A 23,159-nucleotide genomic window follows, 5' to 3' on the forward strand; every position below is an offset into this window, starting at 1 on the left:
GCGACAGCTACCTGGTGGGTTTGCACAAATATAGTTTTGGTTTTGCTGCATCACGTAGCAACTCTGAGAAATAGACAGTTAACTGTTTACCGGCGATAACGCATTTAATCACGTTTAAGATTCTCATAGGATATTAAGTTCAACATAATTAGAAGTGTTTTATTCTTGATTTTTGTTTGTATTCATGGTCAGGTGCATCACGTCGCAGTGTCCAACAGTAGTCAGCAGAAATTTTCATACCTTGTGACAGCAAACACCATCCCTGCAGTCTCGAACCCAGCAATTCAGCTTTTTTTCTCGACAGACCCAAATCTCTGACCAGATCGTTTAATTCTGACTGTGTTAAGAGATGTGGATCACCTGATTTGAGGGAGGGGGGGTGGTAAGGAGCATGCACTGATTACAGTGCATTGTCACACCCACCACACTATAAACCACCTCAGGGATAAGAACCTGAGTGCAGCCATGTGGTGGGCGATACCTCAGCACCACACTAGTGTAAGGTTATTTTCTAATCGCTGGAGTGCCAGTCCTGTCACCAATCCCCAAGTTATTCTCTATAAACTGGAGGACCTTGCAGGGCCTTGTAGATTAACTCAAGGGGAAACAATTGCAGGTTTAGGGCCTTGCTCAATGGCCCAACAGAGTAGAATCACTCTGGCCATTAACGGGATTTGAACCAGCAACCTTCTGATTGCTGGCACAGAACCCTAGCCTCAGAGCCATCACCACTCTGATGAGAACCGTTCAAAATCTGAATCATTGTCCCTGCCGCATTGCAGTTTCTTCATCTGGCTCATCTAAGGTACATTCCTCTGGTGGTTTTGGAATTGGAGGACTGTTGTCATGTGACACGGGTCGCATTGCTGAAGGCAGATTAGGGTATTCGATTGACTTCTTGTTTTTGGCAGAGAAACCCGACACATTAGTCAGGCAGAAGTAACAGTCCATCGCATGGTCTTTCTGATCTCGCCATGTCTTCAGGACAGCAAACGGCGTTGTCTTTCGAGTGCCTCTGAGGCAGGGTCTCACACAGACAGCACATGTCGCACAATTAATGTGAGGCGCCCATTCCTTGATTACCGATTTTACAGCTGAAGTACAGATGATATGCTTTCTTCACAACAACAGCTGTGAGGTGCAAGCGCATATTCGCCACAAATATAGCAGAATGTATCCCGGCTGTTACGACATTGACAAGACATATCGACCGACACCACTCGTCCTGGAAATCTCTATAGTATCTAGCTTACTTGTTACATTGCTACTGAGGCAATGCTACATTCTGAAACAATACATACACAATATCATATTACTGTATTAACCCAATGAGCACTTCTATAGCCTGCTGAGGCAGTGTGCAGCTCGCTCCGGCCTACCCTGGCATGCCCTGGCTGCAAACTTCCACAGACCAGCTTCCAGCCTGGCCTGATTCCACGCCTGGACATTCCCAGACTATACAAAACATTGTTGATAGGTCTCTTGCAGAAACGAAAATTTTTGGACACAAATATAAAGAAAGAAAAAAAAAACCAAGACAAAACTGAAGATTTCGATGAAACGGTAAGTGATGGGCAAATTTGGATGTGATTTTCGTGATCAGCAGCCAAAAATCTATACAGAACAGTGTTCAAGAAGCTAAGACATTGTTGTGCAGTGTTGTCAAACCTTAATCTCTTAGTAGAAGGCTGCTCATACCAACAAACACTATGGATTGAAGCCATTCAAGATTATCCAGTGTAGCGCATGTTCCAGGCATTAATAATGGTCATTAAAGATCAAACAAATCATTACCTTAGCGAAACAGTATTTTAAAAGTTTTCTTTTATTTTATTTTGGCTATTTCAGAAGCGATATTTGTAAGTTTTGTTTAGATTAACTTCATTTTTGTATTTTACAAAAATCTCTTCTTAGTGTTTTAGGTTTTTATAACCCTCCCTTCCACAAACCTGTGCATAAGCCCAGGAAGCACAATAAATGAAAAGTTTAAATTTATCTTCATGGCAAATCACATCTGTGTAAATTTTATGCATCTCAGATATTTGATTTTTTGATTTGCACAGGTCAGTTTGCCCCAAGTTGAAAGCTGCCTGTACACTGGTAAAGCCTGCCCCCTTGTGGAATACCTGTGAAAGATCGTTATTTATTCATTCCTGATTTCCTAACCTTAACATCGCCGGAATTAAAACACAATGTGCTTTTAAAAGAAGTCCGCTCCTTCTACAATTTGGAATCCCAATAACCTTCGGCTCCCCTAACACTGAGCAGTTATTCCACAAACATTCAAGAAACGACAACAGCAGCACAACTGCCTTATTGTGGCATCACTATCCCGCTCGTGTCCATCTTAAATCTGCACACGTCACATGACATCATCCCCCACCATGACACCATGGCTGGTAGTAAACAAGCTATGGTCTGTGTGTGCTCGTGGTTTGGTGGAGCGATGAAGTAGGTCACCGCAGATCAGCTAAATAAATCCACACAAAGCTGGGGGATTTTAAACATATGCATGTGTCTGTACACAAGCAGTCAGTCACTGCGACAGCAGAATGCAGTGCAGAAAAAATAAATAACAACGTCTTGATCGTTTTCATAGAAAGTGATGTACTGGGCACCAAAGCTGAGGCAGACCACTGAGGCAGGGCACCCACGTGGGAATGTCCAAATAGCTCAGGTGTGGGTAGCTCCCCCCACACGGGCAACATGGTACAGTCCAGCATGCTTTGAGACAGTATAATATATACATACATATGTACTTACATATATACATCATCATTCCATCTATTTTAAAGGAATCAGGGTTCCCTCCACTCCCCACACAGACACTCTCCCCACTTGTGTCCAGCCCCCCAAAGGTCATACACTCACTTGATGTTGCAGGGGGGTCCCTGATCTCGGCATGGTGCTGCAGGCGTGGGGTGAGGCAGAGCGGGAGAACGGGCGAGTCCGGCCAGATGGGGACGCACACACATGGGAAAGGCATGGGGCCGACATGATGACAGATAGGACAAGCAAGACGGGGGGTGTGGGGGGGGGAAACAAACAGACAAACAGAGATAATGTTAGTCAGCTCAAAGCCATCGCAAGACAGAGCAGCAGCCTCACAAACGGCCTGGCCCTGGGCAAATGAGGAGGCGGGACTTCAGGCCGGCTGACGCCATGGCGACAGATGAGGGAGACAGTGACACGGATGCATGGGAGTGACCAGGTGCGACGGCAGACAGCCAATGGGGGAGGGAGGAGCAGTGTAAAGGCAGGGGCATGAGGAGCGATGGGCAGCCAGCAGGGGGCAAACTTGAACAGGAAGGACCTGGTCAGCGGCAGCACCCCAAGTGGCCCGGGCACAGACAGGCCCAAAGGGCAGTAGCAGACCAACTTAACAACAGAGGTGAGTTCAGCTGTAGCTCCACTGAGAGCAATGTTAGAGCTCAGATCTGCGCAGAGAGGAACCCGACTACCGCATAATCCTCAAAGACCAGTGGAAAAACCCCCCAAAGTTTCTAGTACTGCACAGTAACAGGTCGGCGCTCACAATTAAAGATAATTCTGAAGCATCTCTGGTCTGGTTAGAGGGGTCCTTCAGGCACAGAGGGGGCACCTCAAGTGTTCCAGTTCATCACAACGACAGACGCTTGTAGCCAAAACAAGGCAGACAGCGACCTGTTTGCATGGCTGGGCCAAGGCTCACTCCTCAGCGGAACGACGACCACAAGAACTCACTCACTGCTTCTTCAGGTAACCTGAGAGCCAAACACTAACAAGCCAAGGAAGGCAGCCGGCTGTCGATCAGAAACGCATGTTTACCTAGAAGACACTTAAAGGGTGACGAGAACATGCTTAGGGAGACATCAAATGACCAGTGTTTAATTACCAAGTGACCTACGCCTTCTATGTTAAGAGAGAACAGTGTATAATAATTCAGTAAGTACTAACCTGATCCTACAGGACAAGGTGTACAATGTCCGTGTGGATTACACCAACTCTTCACTAATAAGTTAATTGATAACTGTCAACTGACGATCCAAAGTTGCATACAACAGGTTCTCAAGTTCACATGGCCTACGCTCAAGAAAAGTCACACATAAAACAAGTGATATCCCCACAACTTAATCTCCTTACCTGTACCCCTCCTTAAGGACTTTACTGAAAACAGTCAGCTCGGTCCGAACGTGCCTACAGTGACAGACAGTTTCCTCGCGGGAGTTGAACACGGCTCAGTATGAGAAAAATTCCACACATTCTTTCATTTATAAAAAAAAAAAACAAAAAATATTTTAACACTTCGGCCGATTATGGTGAGAATGCTGGTCTTTAATGCTTCATTTCACAGTTTTTTTTCCCGCCCCCTGGGTTGACAGATGCCTGTGTTCATTTCATGGAAAGTTCCACTGAAACATCCCGTTTTCTGTTACACCTTCACGCTCCAGTGAAAGCCACGCCGGCCTCGACACTCATTAGAGCGCCACTCATTCTTCCGTAACCAGAAAGAAGCGGCTGAGGAAGACCGTAATCGTCGCCCGTAGTCAATGATAGGCCAAACATGACCGTAAAAAAAACGCAACAGGTCAGCCGATTTTTCTCCTAAGCCACCGTTAATCATAACCCCTCTCAGACTGGAAGAGGCTCCCACGCTTAAGAACATGGATCTGCGTGCAAACAAGTCACCCAAACACTTTCCTTAAGTTTTTCCATTAGCGGGCCGTTTACATCGCTTTTGCCAGCAGGAAGGTTTCTAAGGAGCCAAAATAAGTGCGTTGACCACCAACTAGTCAGATTTAGTGCAAGTCATGCTAGATCGTGCTTAAAATGCAACTGTATGTCCAAATCCTGCCACTATCCCTTTCAATTCCTTATCTGAATTTACCTCTTATCTTGTGTAGTTTGTACAGCACCAACGCTAAAGCCCTACATAAGTAAACAAACATAAATCAAGTTTATAGAGTAATTATGCAGGAAAGACGAGCAGTGGCCCGACAAATGGTGCTGCAGCCTCGCACCTACACTGCTGGGGGCTCGAATCCCGTTCTTCGTCCTGCGCGTGGAGTTTGCATGTCCTTTCCGCACTCCTGCATGTTTCCTCCGTGTGCTCGACTTTTCTCCCGCAGTCCAAAGACATGCAGTCGGGCTGATAGGCATTTCTAATTGTCCATAGTGTCTGGTTAAGTGGGTAAGTGTGTCCAGTGATAGACTGGTGTCCCATCCAGGGTGTATCCAAGCCTTGAGCCCTGGGCTGCCTGGGATAGGCTCCAGGACCCTGATAGGACAAGACAAACAGATAGATCTGTGGAGCTGAGGTCTTCTGACGAATCAAGCTTTTCCCCTCCCTACTTTAGCACTCCTTACTTTAGAGAGGAGGAGACATGGGTGTGGTTTCAGGTGTTAAGGGGGCGTGGCCAGAGAGCGAGGGGCAGGTACTGAGAGCAAGGGGCTGCAATGTGTTGTGAAGTTTTGATCTGAATCTATTGTCCGCATGGCAACATCCTCTCAAGTAGCAAGCAATGGGAAGCTACTGGTGCTACTGATTCCATTATAATTTCATATTTGAATAATATTTTTACCTGCAAAACATCTGGCACTTGGGGGAGGGGGGGGGCACACCATGACAAATTATGGTATGCCGACATCCATGAGCGTGCAGCGCGAGTATGTGCAGACCCTGGCCACTGCCGGATTCCGAATTATAGCCTCAAATGCTACCGACTGGGTCAAACTCTGACAAATAAGTATATTTTGGCCCCTTTCCAGCAAATTTCAGTTACACTGATGTTCACACTGTAGTACAGCCGCAAACAGCAGGCCTGTAAAAATAAGCTACACTACAGCAGTCGCAAAAACTTGGTCGTTGCCATACAAACAAACAAACAAAGATGTCTGGGGTCACTTCAGGACATCCTGTAGATAAGGAGGTTCTGGGAACTGGCTCTGGCCCAGTGGTACATGGAAAGGGACTGGAAGAAGGCCACAGTCCTGATTCTACAGACTGGGAACAAGCTGGTAGGGCCAAAAGCCTCGTCTCCCCTCGGGGGCAGAGGGCACCGTGGAGATCCAGCCTCCCATCGGCTTCAGAGATTGAGCGTAGGCTGAGACTTTGGGGCTCGGAGAATCACCAAGGCTGAAACAACTCTGCCTCTTTGAGAGAAGACGAGTAACCATCTGAGGTCAGGCTCAGTCCATTTGGGGGGGTGGGGGGGCACTGTCCCACTGTCCTTTTATTTAGTGAAGATTTTGGCCACATGGACCCAGAACACCTGATTGGCTCTGCTCTTCCCAGAAAGGTGACTCTCAATAAGAGAGGAATTTCGGGGAACCAAATTCTCCCAGGGGAAGGTAAAGAAAAGAAGTAACCCTACCCCCTGACCCCCACCCTGAGAGCTTCCTGTGGCCCTGAAGATGAGTCCCTTTCCATTTGAGGGGTCCTTGTTTTATCTGCCTGACCATCTGCAAGAACCCCCCCCCAAAAGTCAATATCACCCATGACAGGGTAGGGAGGAGGTGCTGACAGACATGAAAACACAAGGAGACAAGACTGCCTTGGCAAAAACAGAAGGATGACATGACAAGTTCTGTCAGGAGTCCGAGTTCTGTGAACGTACCGCCCAAATATTCGAGACGGTGCACACCGGTGCCTGACAGCCAGGTGCAGACACGTTAGATGTACTGCAAATTTCCTCAGAGAGGGAATAAGCAAGGCGGGCAATACGCAGCTCCTTGTGATAGCCTGCTGCACCGGCGACTTCCTTCCAGAGGAATGTGATTGGGGTGGGATGGAGCGGCACAGCCCTGACGTTGATACCCGTGCAAAGAGCTCACGGCGGCACCAGAATAAGTCACTCCCAGCGAATCACTGTGACAGGTTCTGACACGTTCTAAACAAAAATAAATGGGGAAATCTATAGCAGATACTGTACGGTTTCCATCTTTAAGCGCAGATATCCTGCAGCTCATAACAGTCTTAAATCGCGGCTACTGTTCCAAAATCCTGTTAACCTACCGCAGGGTTTTGGCAGACGTTGGAGTCCTACCACTGTCTCCCAGGAATCGATGGCACGACCGCACCTCCGATAACAGGAAACGGCCCAGCAGCATCTACTCGGAAAGGTTGGCTGGGCGTGGGAGTCTCGGATGCAAGCCAGATTCGCGGCAGCGTGACTCTTATGAAAGGATTAAGGTGTGCTGCTCCCCCACCCCAGCCGCTCTGTCCCATTAGCATCGGAAATTAAACACGTACAATAACGAAGCCTCCCGTAAGTTGAGGTGCTCGGTAAAACGGCCTGAGCACTCACCCGTGCGCAAGACTCGGTCCCCGGCTTTGACTCTTGCAGAGTAGCCTTTGTGTTGCGTGCCTCCCGAACCTGAACCGCTCGCTCGAGAGTCGCCGGGCTTGTTGCCTCACGCCATGCCGTCGTGCACAGGCCTGGGGGTGCGGCCCTGCACCATGGGGTCTTCAGGGCCGCCGGAGCAGGGAAGGCCCCGCCCCTCAGCCCGCCCTTCCCTGGCCCTCCTTGGTGAGGTCACTCCTGCTGCTGCTCCAGGGCTGAGCCTGACAGTCACAGGGCCGGCTGAGCTCACAGCTCATACAAACACAGATGCACGGGGTCCGTAACCCCCTGCCTCATGCTGTCAGGCTCTCTGCAGGATACGTGTCCCGCCCCACTCATCTGCTCTGTCTCTCTCCCTCTCTCGTCTGCATCCCTCTCTCACTTTCCTTTACTCTCCCTATTCCTGCTCCTCATTTAATCCTGCCTCCTCTCCCCCCCCCCCCCCGTATCCATTCACAGGCTAGCCCATCTCTCCTTTCCTGGGCTTTTTTTCCCCTAGAGTAATATTTCACGAGGGCCCTGCAGACATACAATGCGTTTAGCCGGTCAGACCTCGCCTCCCCACACACACGCTGCTCACTGACGTGACAGTGAGCGAGCACCCCCCGCCGTGAAATAAATGACTCCGTTTGTCCAGGAGAAACTCACCAGGAGTGAAAACCCAGCTTTTATTTCGCCCTCCCGACACTCACGATCAGAAAAACGTAAAAGTCTTGCTCCAGCTGTGTGTAAAAATGTTTTAGATTAACAGAAAACGTCTTGCGTCACGCAGAAAACCCAGGTGCAGAGATCATGGCTGCCGTACCATGTTACAGACCAGCAATCAAAGAAAAACGGTATCGTATGTATTCCACGCTTTGCCAGTCTGGCACAGATTTGCATAATGGCACTAACCCATTTAATTAGGATAAAGAATTGTGGGGGGGGGGGGGGAGCTGCTCCTGCAGAGAGGACCATCAGTGCTGAATGCACTCACGTTGGGGGGCTTGAGCTCAAGAGAGCGGTGGTTGTTTATTTCCCTGAAAACCCGTGAAGCATCAGAATCCCCAGAAACAGGAACCGGCCAATGGAACAATGCAGCTCTTCTGCCAGAGGGATCCCAGAGGCCCTGGTCTGTGCAGACCAGCTCGCTCGGGGTGTCGCATTTCTCGGAAGCTGACCGCGTCTGTACGGTAACCTGCAGTCCGCCCGGTGTGTGGCGCCACACCCCTGTTGAATGGATTCCAGCAGCTTCCGTGGATCTTTTCTAGAATTTTCCGTTGACCTTAGCAGTTCCACCGGACTCCCCACCACCGTTTTGTACCAAGCACAAAATGTATCAGTACACCAGTAATGCATCAGTAACCTGGAACAGCTCAGTGCTGTGATGCGGTTTCTGGTTCATTTTCTCCAGTGAAGGTTTCATCGGTCCTGATGCATGCGGCGTCACAGGGGCCGACCGGAGGCCAGAGATCGTACACATGACTCTAACCGTCCTCTGTCTTCCATTACCACTCGCATGACCCTATTTTCATGTTAACGCCCTTTAGATTAACAGAAAACGTCTCGCGTCACGCAGAAAACCCAGGTGCAGAGATCATGGCTGCCGTACCATGTTACAGACCAGCAATCAAAGAAAAACTGTATCGTATGTATTCCACGCTTTGCCAGTCTGGCACAGATTTGAGAACAACTCAATAACGCAGGTGATTCTAAAAAGCAGATAAGTTCACAGAGGACACACCTTCCCACTAGCTGAGAAGGAGAAGTCCTGTGTTATATTATAATTATCCAGAGGCCATCTTTAAACGGTACTTTGTTTAGTAACTGTGAACCGTGAATGCCATCGTACCCTCAGGGAGAGTGAGCGTTGTGAAGTCACAGTAGATAAGGACGGACATGTCGGCTCAACCAGAGACTGACACGAGATCAGAGCCTCTGCTAATTGCAGTCTGCACGCCAGACACCCCCTGTGGTCTCAGGGTGTGAAACCAGTCGCACGCTCATTTCTCACACTAGTGCATGTTCTCTGCACTATGTGCAGAGGAACTGTCAGGTTTGCTTAGCTGAACTGATGTATATCCAAGGTCCAAAGGTGTTAATTTCCTTGTTCTGAATACTAAACACACAAATGTCGGTTTGCCGTCGCTAACTTTTAACCTTTTACCAAAGGATCAGGATTGGTGACCCATGCTGCAAGAAGTACTACTTACCAGAGTCTTGTCCGGTTCGTTTTGGGTCTCAGTGTAAGGCTCCATGGTGCCTGTGTCCACTATGACGTCGTGTCTGTAACTACTATGCAGGAACCTTCATGACTGTCGCTTGGATCCAGATGCCTGTTAGAGGCACAGCGTGTATCCGGTACACAACCTGAAGAGGAGAGAGAATACTCAGTCCATACGAAGACTCAAACAAGGGGGACTCAACTGCCCCAGAGTCAATGCCATGACTCACTCGACCCAACTGACTCAACCTATGGAGTCTGACAGGCGTCAAAAATGATGACCTTCTCAGACCAACAGATAGGCAGCCTGGCTTGCCCAACACAGATGGAGAATGATGAACCGGTAACCCCTTCAAATGGACTGATGTAGCAAAAAAAAAGCACTGGAAAGAGAGTATATGTCAGTGGAGGTGAGTGAGCCGTCAATCGGCGAATAAATATTCATTGACCGAAGAAAGGAACCAACAGAGAGAGATGCAGCTCACAGCACAGCTATGAGGCACTGATAACCCCAACTGCTGAACGTCAACCCTCTTGATGAGGCTCTCACTCATCTGCGCCACTCGCACCTTACAAACATGGCCTTGTAATGTGGGACACACTGTAATTAGTTCGCATCACTAATGGAAGACAATGTCAGAAGGCCCAGGCACTTTGTGGCCATGGCAACACAAATTGCAAAAATTCGCAAAGCATGCAAACGTGCAGCCATGGTCATCTTCTGGGGGCTGTGCTGGTAAATAGAACACTGCTGTTCGTTTTGTTAATGTTGTGTTAAAACCTGGATATACAACCAGGCACTGTAAAAGGCATGCACTAGCTTAGGTCAGCTTTGGCATCATTAAATAAAAAATATACAGTATTTCGTGTCATTTCATTTCAACTAAAAAGAGAACATAACTAGGGAAAACATAACTTCCAGTTAATCACAGAACTTCCTCTCCTTGAGGGGTGAAAAGACTGCCTGCAAACAGTTTGCTGCTCACATGCAATTAAATTTCTACACAATGCACATGTTATGTGTGCGGCCACGTGGAATAATATGTGCCAAGGTTCACCTTCAGCACCCAAATGGTTGGGTGAACCTCTCGGCAGCTCTGGGGACAGGACGTTGCCGGACCTCTCAGTGGCCACATCAGCCATCCAGAAAACACACACAATTTGAGGTGGCCTTTTGGTTTCAATGCTAGTCAAAGCACATAAATCCCTACCCAACAGAACTGAACCCGTGTCACGTGATCATTCAACAGGACTTCCTTTAAAGTGCAATGCTGATGTCACCGAGATGCCTTCCAGCATTGTGTGGCCAATGGGTGGTCTAACCTTTCATTCCTACTAAGTCTCACAGAGTCACTGATTATCTCAGGAAACTGACTGCATGTTCTCCCCAACTCTTGGTATCGCAAGCCAGGAATATCCATTAATCGCTGAGAATCCCTAAAGAGTGCATTCAGAATTAGCCCCGGAGACAAAACAGATAATTGTAGGTGACTTGGACAGTGTCTTTGGCTAGTCATGCAAACAGCCACTGAAACACAGTTTATTACGAGTGTAACGATAGAGTGTATCCACAATTTGGTTCAAAAGATGATTCAGGGCTCACGGTTTGATACGCTCACAACACATTCAACAAAATAAGACTCTAAACTAAGATCAGTTATTTATGCCTTTTAAGGCATGTGCATTTACAACAAAAAAAAACTGCTTTCAAACAACTTTTTTCATTCATTTTTGTTCCTTATTCTACAGGCTCCAGGGCAAAATGTAAAAATAACATCTCAAAGTAAAAGCAAATATAAGATTGTGCCTATTGCTCCTGTTGCACCCACTTGCATTAACATGAATGAATGATTTTGTGTGACAGTGCATCGTTACACCCCTACAATGCGCATCTTCATATTTTTGAATTGTGAAATATTGTGCTACAGCGCACTCTTATACGGCACGTTCCTGAAGACACTTTATGTCAACACTCAGGTCCCAAGTTCCTGTTTCATGAGCACAATCTGCATTTCTCAAGAGATGAACTGCCTCTACACTCAAGAGAATGCAACCAGCTACGCCTCAATGACACAAACCTTACACAGTGCTCTACACTGTGCGATCATCGGGACATTAAGGAGGAATTCCAGTGAGGTCAAGGTGACCAAGGTATGAATCACTGTACTGTGGTGCTGCTGTTCTCTGGACACAGAAGATCATGCTTTCACGGTAACTGCCTGCTACTATGAACCATCAACTCCAATTTGACATGATTTTTCAGTGCTGTCCTAGATTCAGATGCACACCCTCAAGAGAATTAAATAATGACACACAATCATAACTCAGAAAGTCACAGCTGTATTCTTAAGTCTGATACAAGATATCTAATCCATACTCTTGGTGGAGCTACTAAGCATTTAAGTACCTAAAAAGCTCTACTCTGAAAAAGTTTTCATACTGTTCCAAGCAAAAGCAAGGTATGCATTGAACAAGTATAATAACTACTTCAAAGAATGATCATCAAAACAAAATAAAAAAGATCAAAAAGAACATAAATAAATAAAACATAATACTGATTAATCATTTCTAAAAATCTGGGGCTCTAAACTGAAAGTAGACGTCTAGAATGACCTCCCTGGGGCAATATGGCATCATATCAGTCGCAGATGACAGAAAATGGATTACAATATTAATTCTGCATAATCCACAGAACTTCAAGCTGGCCAGCCGGGACCCAGCTGCCCCCGCTGACAGCAGGCCTGTGCCCAGATGCCCAGCTCCTTTGGCAGGGTGAGACGGCAAAGGCGCAGGTGCTGCATTGGCCTCTCCCTGCACGATGGCACAGCGAGTTAGAGGGAATCCAGACCCCTGTAGTGTCAGAGTGGAGCGCTGGCCGGCCCGGCCTGTGTGATCGCCTCTTGTCGAGGCTAAGCAGGCTGGCGGGTCTCACAGTGCTGGACCATTACTCATCCACACTAGGCCAAAAGAGTGGCGAGAAGGTGCAAAGTGAAAGCCAGTATGTCCAACTGTCAGCCTGGAAGATGGGGAAGCGCTAATTTTAGCTCTTATAAGTTAGTGACACCTTTAAATGTGGTGGCATACATAATGTATAGACCATTTAGAGATCTTACAGTACAGACCTTACAGATCAGTAACCTAGGTCTTGGTGCTTTTGTAGTTCCTGGTCACTTCTGTATGTCGTTTTCCCACCACACACCAGGAACTGTGACTGTTATGCTGGATACGAATGGGACAAAATACTCCTATGTTTTGGCCTCACATCACCACCCCAAACCAAAAGTCAATTTTTGTTAGCTATTGGGTCCTAAAATACAGGACAAAATGCGTTTTATTTAAATACCGTACGGCATGTTTATAATTCAGCAGATCGATCTTTCATTTTTCAACTAGTAAAAAATTATGCAGCATTATTCCGCTAATAAGCGCTGGCTAGTACAGAAGTATTAGACAGAAGTATGTTGGTTCAACAGAATTTTCCAATTCAGAAATATGATGGAGACACAAGCAAAAAAGGCTATTCATATATATTCATATACATATACACACACACACACACACACACACACATATATACACATACATATACATCCATTATATATAAATGCTCAGTTTTGCTCCCCTGCATTTATCTCTTTTCCCCACACTTCTATGTAACTGCCAGGACAGCGCACCCCACCCTGTAGCTCCTGGCAACAAATGTGAATCATAATAGGATGAATTCAGATGAGCAGGTCTGGGACCGGTTGCATAAACACTTTAAGTTTTCCACTCAAGTATGACACTTAAGGTTAAATTTCCCCCTAGTTAAGGAATTTATTTAAGGGTGTTTCACAAAGTCCCTTAAAAAGTTAAGGGAAAAAGTTAAAAAATTGAAAGACATTTTAAGGCAGTAAAATTGAGTTTCCATGGAGACCGTTTGCTTGCACTCACGCCTGTTCATGATACCTGTCATCATTTAATGAAATATATTATTATCACTATGAGTAGGTACTTTTCGCGTGACTAAGAACTACTGAGTGGAGCATGAAGTACTGGGAAAAGAAAAGAAGCTAGTGGTGGAACGATTAAACACATGGACGTATTGTTGCATCTCAGTTACCTGCAAAAATGCATTTGATGTATCTCCATACTTCTGCGTCGGAAAATTAGATCCATAACCGATGTACTTCTGTCTAATATTGCTGGTGCCCAGGGTTAAACTTGCCAGCATTTACTAGCGGGATAACGTTACATCTTTTTCTTTATTCTGTGAAACGAAAGATCGATCTGCTAGCCAGATTTAATAATGAATTACAAACATGTCGCGGGCCGTATAAATCAAGCCATAAATTTACTGTCAGGCAGGTCAAATAAACTGCTCATCATTAATCATATGCACTGGGTTCCCTTGTCAGGATACGTTCATTTTCTTCATTTATCGTCATAAACTAAGGTCTTTTATGTAACCATTAAGGGAACTTTAAGGGATTCCTTAAGTATAAGACCAGCATAAGGGGAAAAAACTTAAATTCTAAATTGAACATTTTGAGGAAACCTTAAGCAGAAGACTTTAGCGTGCTTTGTGCAATCGGTCACTGACATTCAGTAGTTTTCCATGATTGTTTTCAAAGCAACATGAGACAGCTCTATTAAACTTGGATATCCAATTATTTAAAAGCCTCAATTCAAAATTTCCTTGTCTATTATTCGGCAATATGACATTCCAAAGCAGAACAAATATTACCAAAGCATGACTGCAATGACTGCGGGTATGCAACTCATCTTAAAAGAAGTAATTCAGGTTTAACGGGCTCACCCAATAATGCGAGGCACCCATAGCTACGTGCCAGTTAGCCTCTAGGAGTAGCCTAGCCTGGCTTTGTCAACACCAAGGCTTAAATTATTAACTCCTGTATGTTAAATTAATCGCCGCTAAAACGAAGGTTGGCCCTGTCGCTTAGCCGTATCATCTTACATCGTAACCCCATTAATTTGTGTGAGTGTGTTGTATATTTAGCAGCTGTAAATGAATTATATAGCCAAATAGAACTTATCAACCAATTGAGATTGTCAAGTGAGTTGGAGGTGTTGCCGTGAATCTTGCCAAACGCAGAGCAGTGCTGACACATCGTTTGCTTTTGCTCAATACCAGCTATATGCAATACAAAATATTTACATATTTACAATGTCTTTTCGTGACCATGCAGTTCTTGTTCCGACAGCACGGATGAGAATGATTATGATTATCGCAAAGAGAGCACGCTGAGCTCATGGAAAATCAGCAACAGTGTATAATTTACTATTATCATATTATATAGAAATGATTACTCGATGACTTGTCAGATTAAAATCGGTAATTACTCAGTTATTGACATAATTGATAGTGACAGCCCGACATCTAACACAGCTCCAAAGAGGCCAAATAGCCTGTGTCTGATACATCCATCGCCAATCCTGCAAAGTTAACGTGTCAAGGGGGACAGGCTCAAAAACCACAATGCATGGCAAACGGAGACAAACAGCAGCAGCATAGAGGAAAGCGGGCACGAGCTGAGTCTCAACAACAGGTACGCGCTTTACAGGATAGTTGCTAAGAACCATAAAAGAGGCATGTGGCCTCAAAAATGACTCAAAACTTGAGACCGAGTCAAAAGTGACTCAGTCTCAATAAATACTGTACATCCTGAGCTTAACTAAACTGGAGTTGACTGCAGGGCTGCCACAGGAAAACCAACTAACATAACACAAGTAACTCACTACAGAACTGGAATATTTGGGAGAAGTTACCCTCACCCTGTAAACGTGCTGTGCAAACAGGCGCCAATTATCGGGAATTCAGGCCTGGATTAGCGGTACTTCTAAGGAGCAGACATCTGGAAGAGGAAGAGCAAGCCCTCATGGTGGCCACTTGGAAATCACCAGGCTGTTTGGAAAGCATTCTATGAAGACAACGTGCATGACACAACAGCCCTTACCAATGCAGCCCGAGAAAAGCAGAGTGATACTGATGCCTGGGGACCCAGCAGACAGACGCAGAGAAGAACCACAAACACGTTGCTGACTCGGCGGGGAAGCTCCACGCAGCGTAATGTTCGGCTGCAGCTTAGCATGTTATAAGCCATGCCACGACCGCAGCACAACCCACCGGACAAGCAGGTAGACAATGACTGCACAGAAGACTGTGACTTTGAAAAGGATTCGTAAAACGCTGCACCGTCCAGACGCTGGAATAATGCCACGTAATAATGAATCATGACGAAGTACGCAGCTCTCACTGCCGCTAGTTAGATAGTCCATCAGACGGAAACCTTAGCTCAGCTTCATGTTCTAGCAATTTGAACCAATAACTAAAATCAATCCAGGATTAGTAACCAAATTTAACAAACCCAGAGGAGTCAGAGCCTTGGGGCTACACCAAGACAGCACATTGACAAATATGACCGAAAGCCAAACGCCCTCTTTTTGGTCCCAACTGCCCTTTGATATCCACCACATTCAGCACTTAAAGTGACATTAAAAACCTTTTTTGAGAACAATCTGAAGCCCATATAAGAAAGACTTATCACTTGGCTGTGTCCCAGCATGCCCTGCTGTGCCCCCCTTACTGTAAATTCTGAACAGCCACAGGAAATTAATGATAAAGCCTCCCCCACAAGCATTGTAAACAAGCCGGCGAGGAGATACCCAAAGTGATGCTGTACTTTTCCACATCAGCAGCAACATTTTACTGCCATACAAATTCAGCAGGCATTCAATGCTGCTGACTTCTGCATTTACAGGTTAATTAGATGACACTTTAAGGTGCTCTGGAAATTCCCCTCCAGCTCAATGTCCCTCATTCTGGACAGAAACTGGTTTGAAGGTATGGAATCATGCCCCCCATGACCCTCAGTGTCAGTACAGCTGATTATAATTCCCTGAGAGGTCTAGGTAATGGGCTTCATTCAAAGGCTAACCTGCCTGGAGGCTTGCAGCTGGAAGACTAAATACTAACATTAAAAGAGTGTAGTGCAAATCCGTGAAGCCGGCCAACTTCTATCAGGAACACACCCAGGTCCATAGCCTCAAGTTTAGGGGAAGTTCAACAAAGAACGAAAACTGCCGGGGGGGCGGCTAAAAACACACGTTACAAACTTCGTAGGCATTGCTGCTTGACTGCAAATCACTCACTGACTGCAAATTACTCATTCACATAAGAGTTGGACATGTACCTGGATTCAAACCACACTATTATGTTTAAGTTACATCAGGGGAGGCCTTAATTGCACACTAACATCAATCTAGACAAAACGTGGACTGAAACCACTTAGCAAATCCCATGTCCTTTCAGATAATCTTAGGAAATTGTACAGCTATTCAGCTGGTTCCACGTGTGTGTTAAAACCATTAGGTGAAAAGCTCAGATGACAACACGTTCCACTGCAGAAGTACCAACGCCCCAGCTGTAGTGGTCCCACACCTCCATGATTGGAGGGAGGTTTGAATCCTAGGCCTGCAGAATGTGTGATGTTAATACTGACATCACAGGTTATGCGCATGCAAATGTCGCACCACAAGGACCGAGACACTCAGCTGGGTTGATATTGAAGATCCGAGATACCGTGGTATACCGTATTATTATAATACCACCCAAGCTTAATTGAGATCATCAATACGTTTTGGTAAAACATTTTTACTCTGTTACAGGAAACAAAACTTAGCAAGCTTTGCAATTTTTATGTTCCGTTTCAAGATTATGTAATATACGTTAAAAATCAGTTTAAGGTTTATCGCTGCTGCTTTCACACCCGCTCTGTCCTTGCTGTTTGACTCACTGAAAGGCACAACCACCAACTTACTTGAAGACTATATTAGCAGATGAAATTTTGGGTAAATTTTCAACTCCTTGTTTTTATTAACATCACGATATTTAATCACAAAAAAATTCAGATTGTGGAATATTTTCCAGTATCGTGCTGCTTGAATCCCGCCCTTTTTCAGTGCATGGAGCTCGCATTTTCTCCCTGTTTGTGTGGGTTTCCTCCTGCAATCCAATAACATACCGTCTTATTAACTACTGTCAATATATTGTTCGTAGACTGGTACCCCATCCAGAGTGTTTCCTGTCTTGTGCCATATGCTTCCGAAGGTAAGTTTTATGGAAGATCAACAGAATGAAATGGAGTCCAGATTAATCAGCCAAACCCATTCAGGCAGACCTCCAACTGACTCAGATAAACAATACAAAAGAAAAATCAATAAATATAATGCCAAATATTATTTATTTTCTGGTCTTGAAACATCAGTGACAGAACCTTTGGAAGTGGTTGCCCCAAATTAACCAGGAGAGCTTATGTCCTGCCACAGAACCAAACATTACACTAAGGAGAACGCAAACAATGATAAATCTTTCCATATTTTTTCATGAAACAAAATTGCTTATCATGTGATTCTTGCTTATACACTTAAAACAGACCATTTTAAAAGTCGCTCTCTTGAATGTTAGAGATTGTCCACTAAAGATCCCCATAAAGACAGCAACACTAACCCAGGCAAAGTAGGTTCCAAGAGTCAGAGTTCATTCTGAAATAGTATATAAGCTGCTATGAGGAAAAACGTAAGCTTCACACGGGACAGCTGTGCCCCCAAAGAACCACTAATATCCACATCCAGGCAAACCTTTTGAATGCCTCCAGTGCTGGGCAACAGATCAGTTAATGTGGCCTGTTTGTCAGGCCTATGAAATTACACAAAGTACCTCCAAGCTACAGAATATGGGAAGGTAGACTAATCTAAGTCCTTAACTAAGAGAAGAACCAGGCAGATTTGACAGAGCATCTGACAGGGAGACACTGTGTGAAAAAAGGCCCTGAGTCATACATTTATGTATAATAAAAATGAACAACACCTTTTGATTGATATTAATTATGTCATTTATTTCAGTTCTCGATTTTTGCGATAAGTGCACACATCCCTCTCCCGCATTTACCTATATACAGAACTGCAAATATTTACTTCATTTAATTTTATACAGGACACTTTACACTTCAGAATAAAACTGATTAATTCTATGCTGTTCCGCACAAATCCACACTTTAGCTCATACACTTTAACTTTTGCATTTCTGGATTTGACCAAAATACCGCAGAACAATATGGCACTGTAGACCTCTGACAATTATGTGTTTTCCGAGACTCTTCCTAATGAATCCGCACTGTAGACGAACACAAACCTACTTTATTCCCATATCAGAAACCTTTACTAAAGTTATGAGCAAGCACTGACACACTTATCTCAAAGAACAAGCAGCCGAGAACAGGAATCACCCATCCATCTATTTTCTGTACCTGCTTGTCCTATAACCCCCAGTAACAATTACAGAATCACCACACTTAGAGGATGTTCAGCTTTTTGACTTTGTATCAATTAAACATATCACAGATACGACAAAACAATTTTTTGCGTGATAGCGGAACATTCGGGCTTCATGAAACAAATACTACATGGACAAAAGTATCGGGACACCTGGCCATTACACATACAAGAACTTTTTTGACATCCCATTCTAAATCCATAGGCCTCAATACGGAGTTGGTCCCCCATTTGCAGCTATAACTGTTGCCACTCTTCTGGGAAGATTTTCCACATGTTTAGGGAGTGTGTCTATGGGAATTTTTGCCCGTTCATCCAGAAGACCATTTATGATGCACTGATATTGTACGTGAAGGTCTGGCTCACAATTTACCATTCTAATTCATCCCAAAGGTGTTCAGTGGGGTTCAGGTCAGGGCTGTGTGTGGGCCAGTCAAATTCTTCCACACCAAACTCACCAAACCGTGTATTTATGAATCTTGCTTTTTGCACTGAGGCACAGGCATGCTGGAACAGAAAAGGGCCTTCCCCAAATTAATCCCACAAAGCTGGAAGTTTAGAATTGTCCAGAATGTCTTGGTATGCTGAAGGCTTAAGAGTTCCCTTCACTGGAACTAAGGGGTCTAGCCCAACCCCTGAAAAACAACCCACAACATTATCCCTCCTCCACCAAACTTTACAGATGGCACAATGTAGTCAGGCAGGCAACTTTCTCCTGGCAACTGCCAAACCCAGACTTCTCCATAAGACTGCCAGACAAAGAAGTGTGATTTATCACTCCACAGAACACGTTCCCAAGGTCCAGTTGTGGTGTGCATTACACCACTACATCCAACACTTGGCATTATGGTTGGTGATGTGAGGCTTGCATGCAGCTACTAGGCCACGGAAGCCCATTCCATGAAGCATCCTGAGCAGAGTTTTCATGCTGGGGTTAATGCCAGAGGAAGTTTGGAGCTCTGCAGTTACTGAGTCAACAGAGCATTGGTGACTTTTACACACTATGCTCCTCAGCACTCTGCTCCCCCACTCTATTACTTTACATGGTCTGCCCCTTTGTGGCTGAGTTTCTGTTGTTCCTGAACACTTCCACTTTGCAATAATTCCACTAACAGTTGACCCTGGAATATCTAGCAGGGGAGATATTTCATGAAGTGACTTGCTGCAGGCAGTAAGTTGGCACCGTATGACAGCACTACACTTGCATTCACTGAGCTCTTCAAAAATGACCCATTCTTTAAACTAACAAATGACAAGGTGATTTCATAATCCCCCCCTCCCCCACACTGTGTGATTCCATAATTTCCTCCAGAAAAAAAAAACAATGCAATTGATTAAAATAATTTAATTTAATTTATTTGAGGTATGTTTCATGAAGCCAGAATGTTCTACTACTATACAAAAAATTGTTTCGTGTCATATTTGTGATTTGTTTATTTGGTACATAATCCAAAGGATGGTTGAACATCCTCTAAATGTGGCGATTCCATAAGTTTTGCTAGGGCTTGTATTCAGGTTCACAGGGGGGGTTCAGTATTTGTGCTGGGCACAAGGAAGGGAACAACCCGGGATGGGGTGCCTAGGCATCACAGGGCACACTCACACACCATTCACTCACACGTATGCACACTCACACACCATTCACTCACACGTATGCACACTCACACGTATGCACACTCACACACCATTCACTCACACGTATGCACACTCACACACCATTCACTCACACGTATGCACACTCACACACCATTCACTCACACGTATGCACACTCACACACCATTCACTCACACGTATGCACACTCACACACCATTCACTCACACGTATGCACACTCACACACCATTCACTCACACGTATGCATACTCACACACCATTCACTCACACGTATGCACACTCACACACCATTCACTCACACGTATGCACACTCACACATGCACACTCACACACCATTCACTCACACGTATGCACACTCACACACCATTCACTCACACATGCACACTCACACACCATTCACTCACACATGCACTCACACACCATTCACTCACACATGCACACTCACACACCATTCACTCACACATGCACACTCACACACCATTCACTCACACATGCACACTCACACACCATTCACTCACACATGCACACACCATTCACTCACACATGCACACACCATTCACTCACACATGCACACTCATACACCATTCACTCACACACCATTCACTCACACATGCACACTCACACACCATTCACTCACACATGCACACTCACACACCATTCACTCACACATGCACACTCACACACCATTCACTCACACGTATGCACACTCACACACCATTCACTCACACGTATGCACACTCACACACCATTCACTCACACGTATGCACACTCACACACCATTCACTCACACGTATGCACACTCACACACCATTCACTCACACGTATGCACACTCACACACCATTCACTCACACATGCACACTCATAAACCATTCACTCACACATGCACACTCATACACCATTCACTCACACATGCACACTCATACACAATTCACTCACACATGCACACTCACACACCATTCACTCACACATGCACACTCACACACCATTCACTCACGGGCAATTTGGTAACTCCAATTAACCTCAGCATGTTTTTGGACTGTGGAGGGACACCAGAGCACCTGAAGGAGACCCCATTATGACACCAGGAGAACATGCAAACTCCACACATATGAAGCCCTGGCAGAGACTAGAACCCAGGTCCCAGAACCGTGAGGGAAAAGGGCTCACACCTGCCCTACCATGCAACCCCCATCAGAAATCATAAGAGGTCAATTCAAAATGAATGGTTAATTTACCGATGTGCTCTAGAAGCTGGACTTAAAGGCCTGTTAGATCCATCCATTCATCCATCCATTTTCCAAACCGCTTATCCTACTGGGTCGCGGGGGGTCCTGAGCACGAGGCAGGGCCTATTAGATGACACGCTAATATATGGACTAAGAAGCACAGGCTGTGAACATCTGAAATACAAAAAACTCAGCCTTCACTTTTCAAAGAGGTGAGAATCTGCAGGACATAGATAAATGCAAAGTCCATTTGGATAGCAAATCAGCCACACTACAATAACAACTGGATTGACTTGGTGGGCAACACATTACAGATTTAAACAGCAATTTGCAATCACTCACTATGTATACATGAATGCTGGTGATCTGATTCTCTCCCAGTTTTATGGGCATTCTGTTTTGCATGTGAATCCCATCCAGGGTGTTCCCTGCTTCCGGCCCAGTGCATCCTGGGACAGGCCCCAGACTCATGAGATGAACTGATATGTAAGGACAAAACTGTGTTAAAATGTGGTCTTTTTCCTTTCTTGGATAAATGAGCATTGAGGTTCCAAATAAGCTGTATGCTAAAAAGTATTTTGAGAAAACCCAGCTGGAACTATCCAGTTAGAACTGACTCATCGACTGGTGACAGGTTTTGCACAGATGAAGACAGAATTTGAAACAGGAGATGAAAATGGGAATATCGATATCAAGCAAACACTCCAGCTGCATGTAATAAGCATTGATTTTTCAACTCAAACAATAACTATCAAGAAAACTTGGTGCCATGAGAAACAATGTTAAATACACTGTGAGATGCTCTGTGTGTAAACAGTTTCATCAACACACTATTAAAAAGGCATAAAACTGCAAATAAATTATGTAGCTGTACAAAAAGGTTTAGTTTGCTTAACAAACTAAAAATATAATAATAAAATATGCCAGCTTCAGTTTTCCTTTGGCATTTAACTTGACACACAGCGGTTGGATGGATGGAGCTTTACTCCTAACTTAGAACGAGAGAGAACAGATTTAGTATAGAATTACTCTACTACAGAAGCCTGAATGAATAGATTTGCAGGCCCCGTACGGTGCATCTGTCTTTTTGCAGGGTTTCAGAAGAAGAAAACCGCATAACGTAAAATAATACGTTATTTAATGGTTTGCCTCGGATTTGCGTATCAAAGAAAAAGCTGTTCTGACAAGATTCTTAATAAGCTGCATGACATAACATTCCAGTTTTCCGCTGTTATCGCAGGTATTTATCAAAAGTTTATATTAGAATTCCTCAGAGAAAAAAAAAAACGTTTTTGCTTGCCATAATAATTAAAACTTTTTCCCTGCATTCTAAAACATGTATAGTTTAAGAATACCAAGGTTAAGGATTTAAATGGTGAAGTATTTGCTAGTGGGCAATTGCATCATTTACTCAAGAAGAACACAAGCATTCCGAAAGTAAGAATCGAGGGCGTGAGCTA

At 44.9% G+C, this 23,159-nt stretch overlaps 1 protein-coding gene across 8 annotated transcripts in view; it reads right to left on the minus strand.

Annotated features, from left to right (window-relative positions):
- Positions 1–23,159, minus strand: part of LOC125739570 (oxysterol-binding protein-related protein 8-like) — a 45,598-nt gene that overhangs the window by 21,818 nt on the left and 621 nt on the right. For 2 of the 8 annotated variants that reach the window (XM_049009816.1, XM_049009815.1), the window contains exons 1-2: positions 5,005–5,333; positions 2,872–2,908 (exon numbers count right to left, since the gene is read on the minus strand). In XM_049009816.1, the coding sequence (XP_048865773.1) occupies positions 2,872–2,908; positions 5,005–5,139 (172 nt within the window). In that variant the 5' untranslated portion in view covers positions 5,140–5,333. Of the gene's footprint in view, positions 1–2,871; positions 2,909–5,000; positions 5,334–7,286; positions 7,668–9,514; positions 9,672–23,159 lie in introns of those variants that run through there. The other 6 variants (XM_049009819.1, XM_049009823.1, XM_049009818.1 and 3 more) reach the window with 6 other exon arrangements.

This window comes from Brienomyrus brachyistius, chromosome 3, assembly GCF_023856365.1.
Source record: "Brienomyrus brachyistius isolate T26 chromosome 3, BBRACH_0.4, whole genome shotgun sequence".
Taxonomy (NCBI): Eukaryota; Metazoa; Chordata; class Actinopteri; order Osteoglossiformes; family Mormyridae; genus Brienomyrus; species Brienomyrus brachyistius.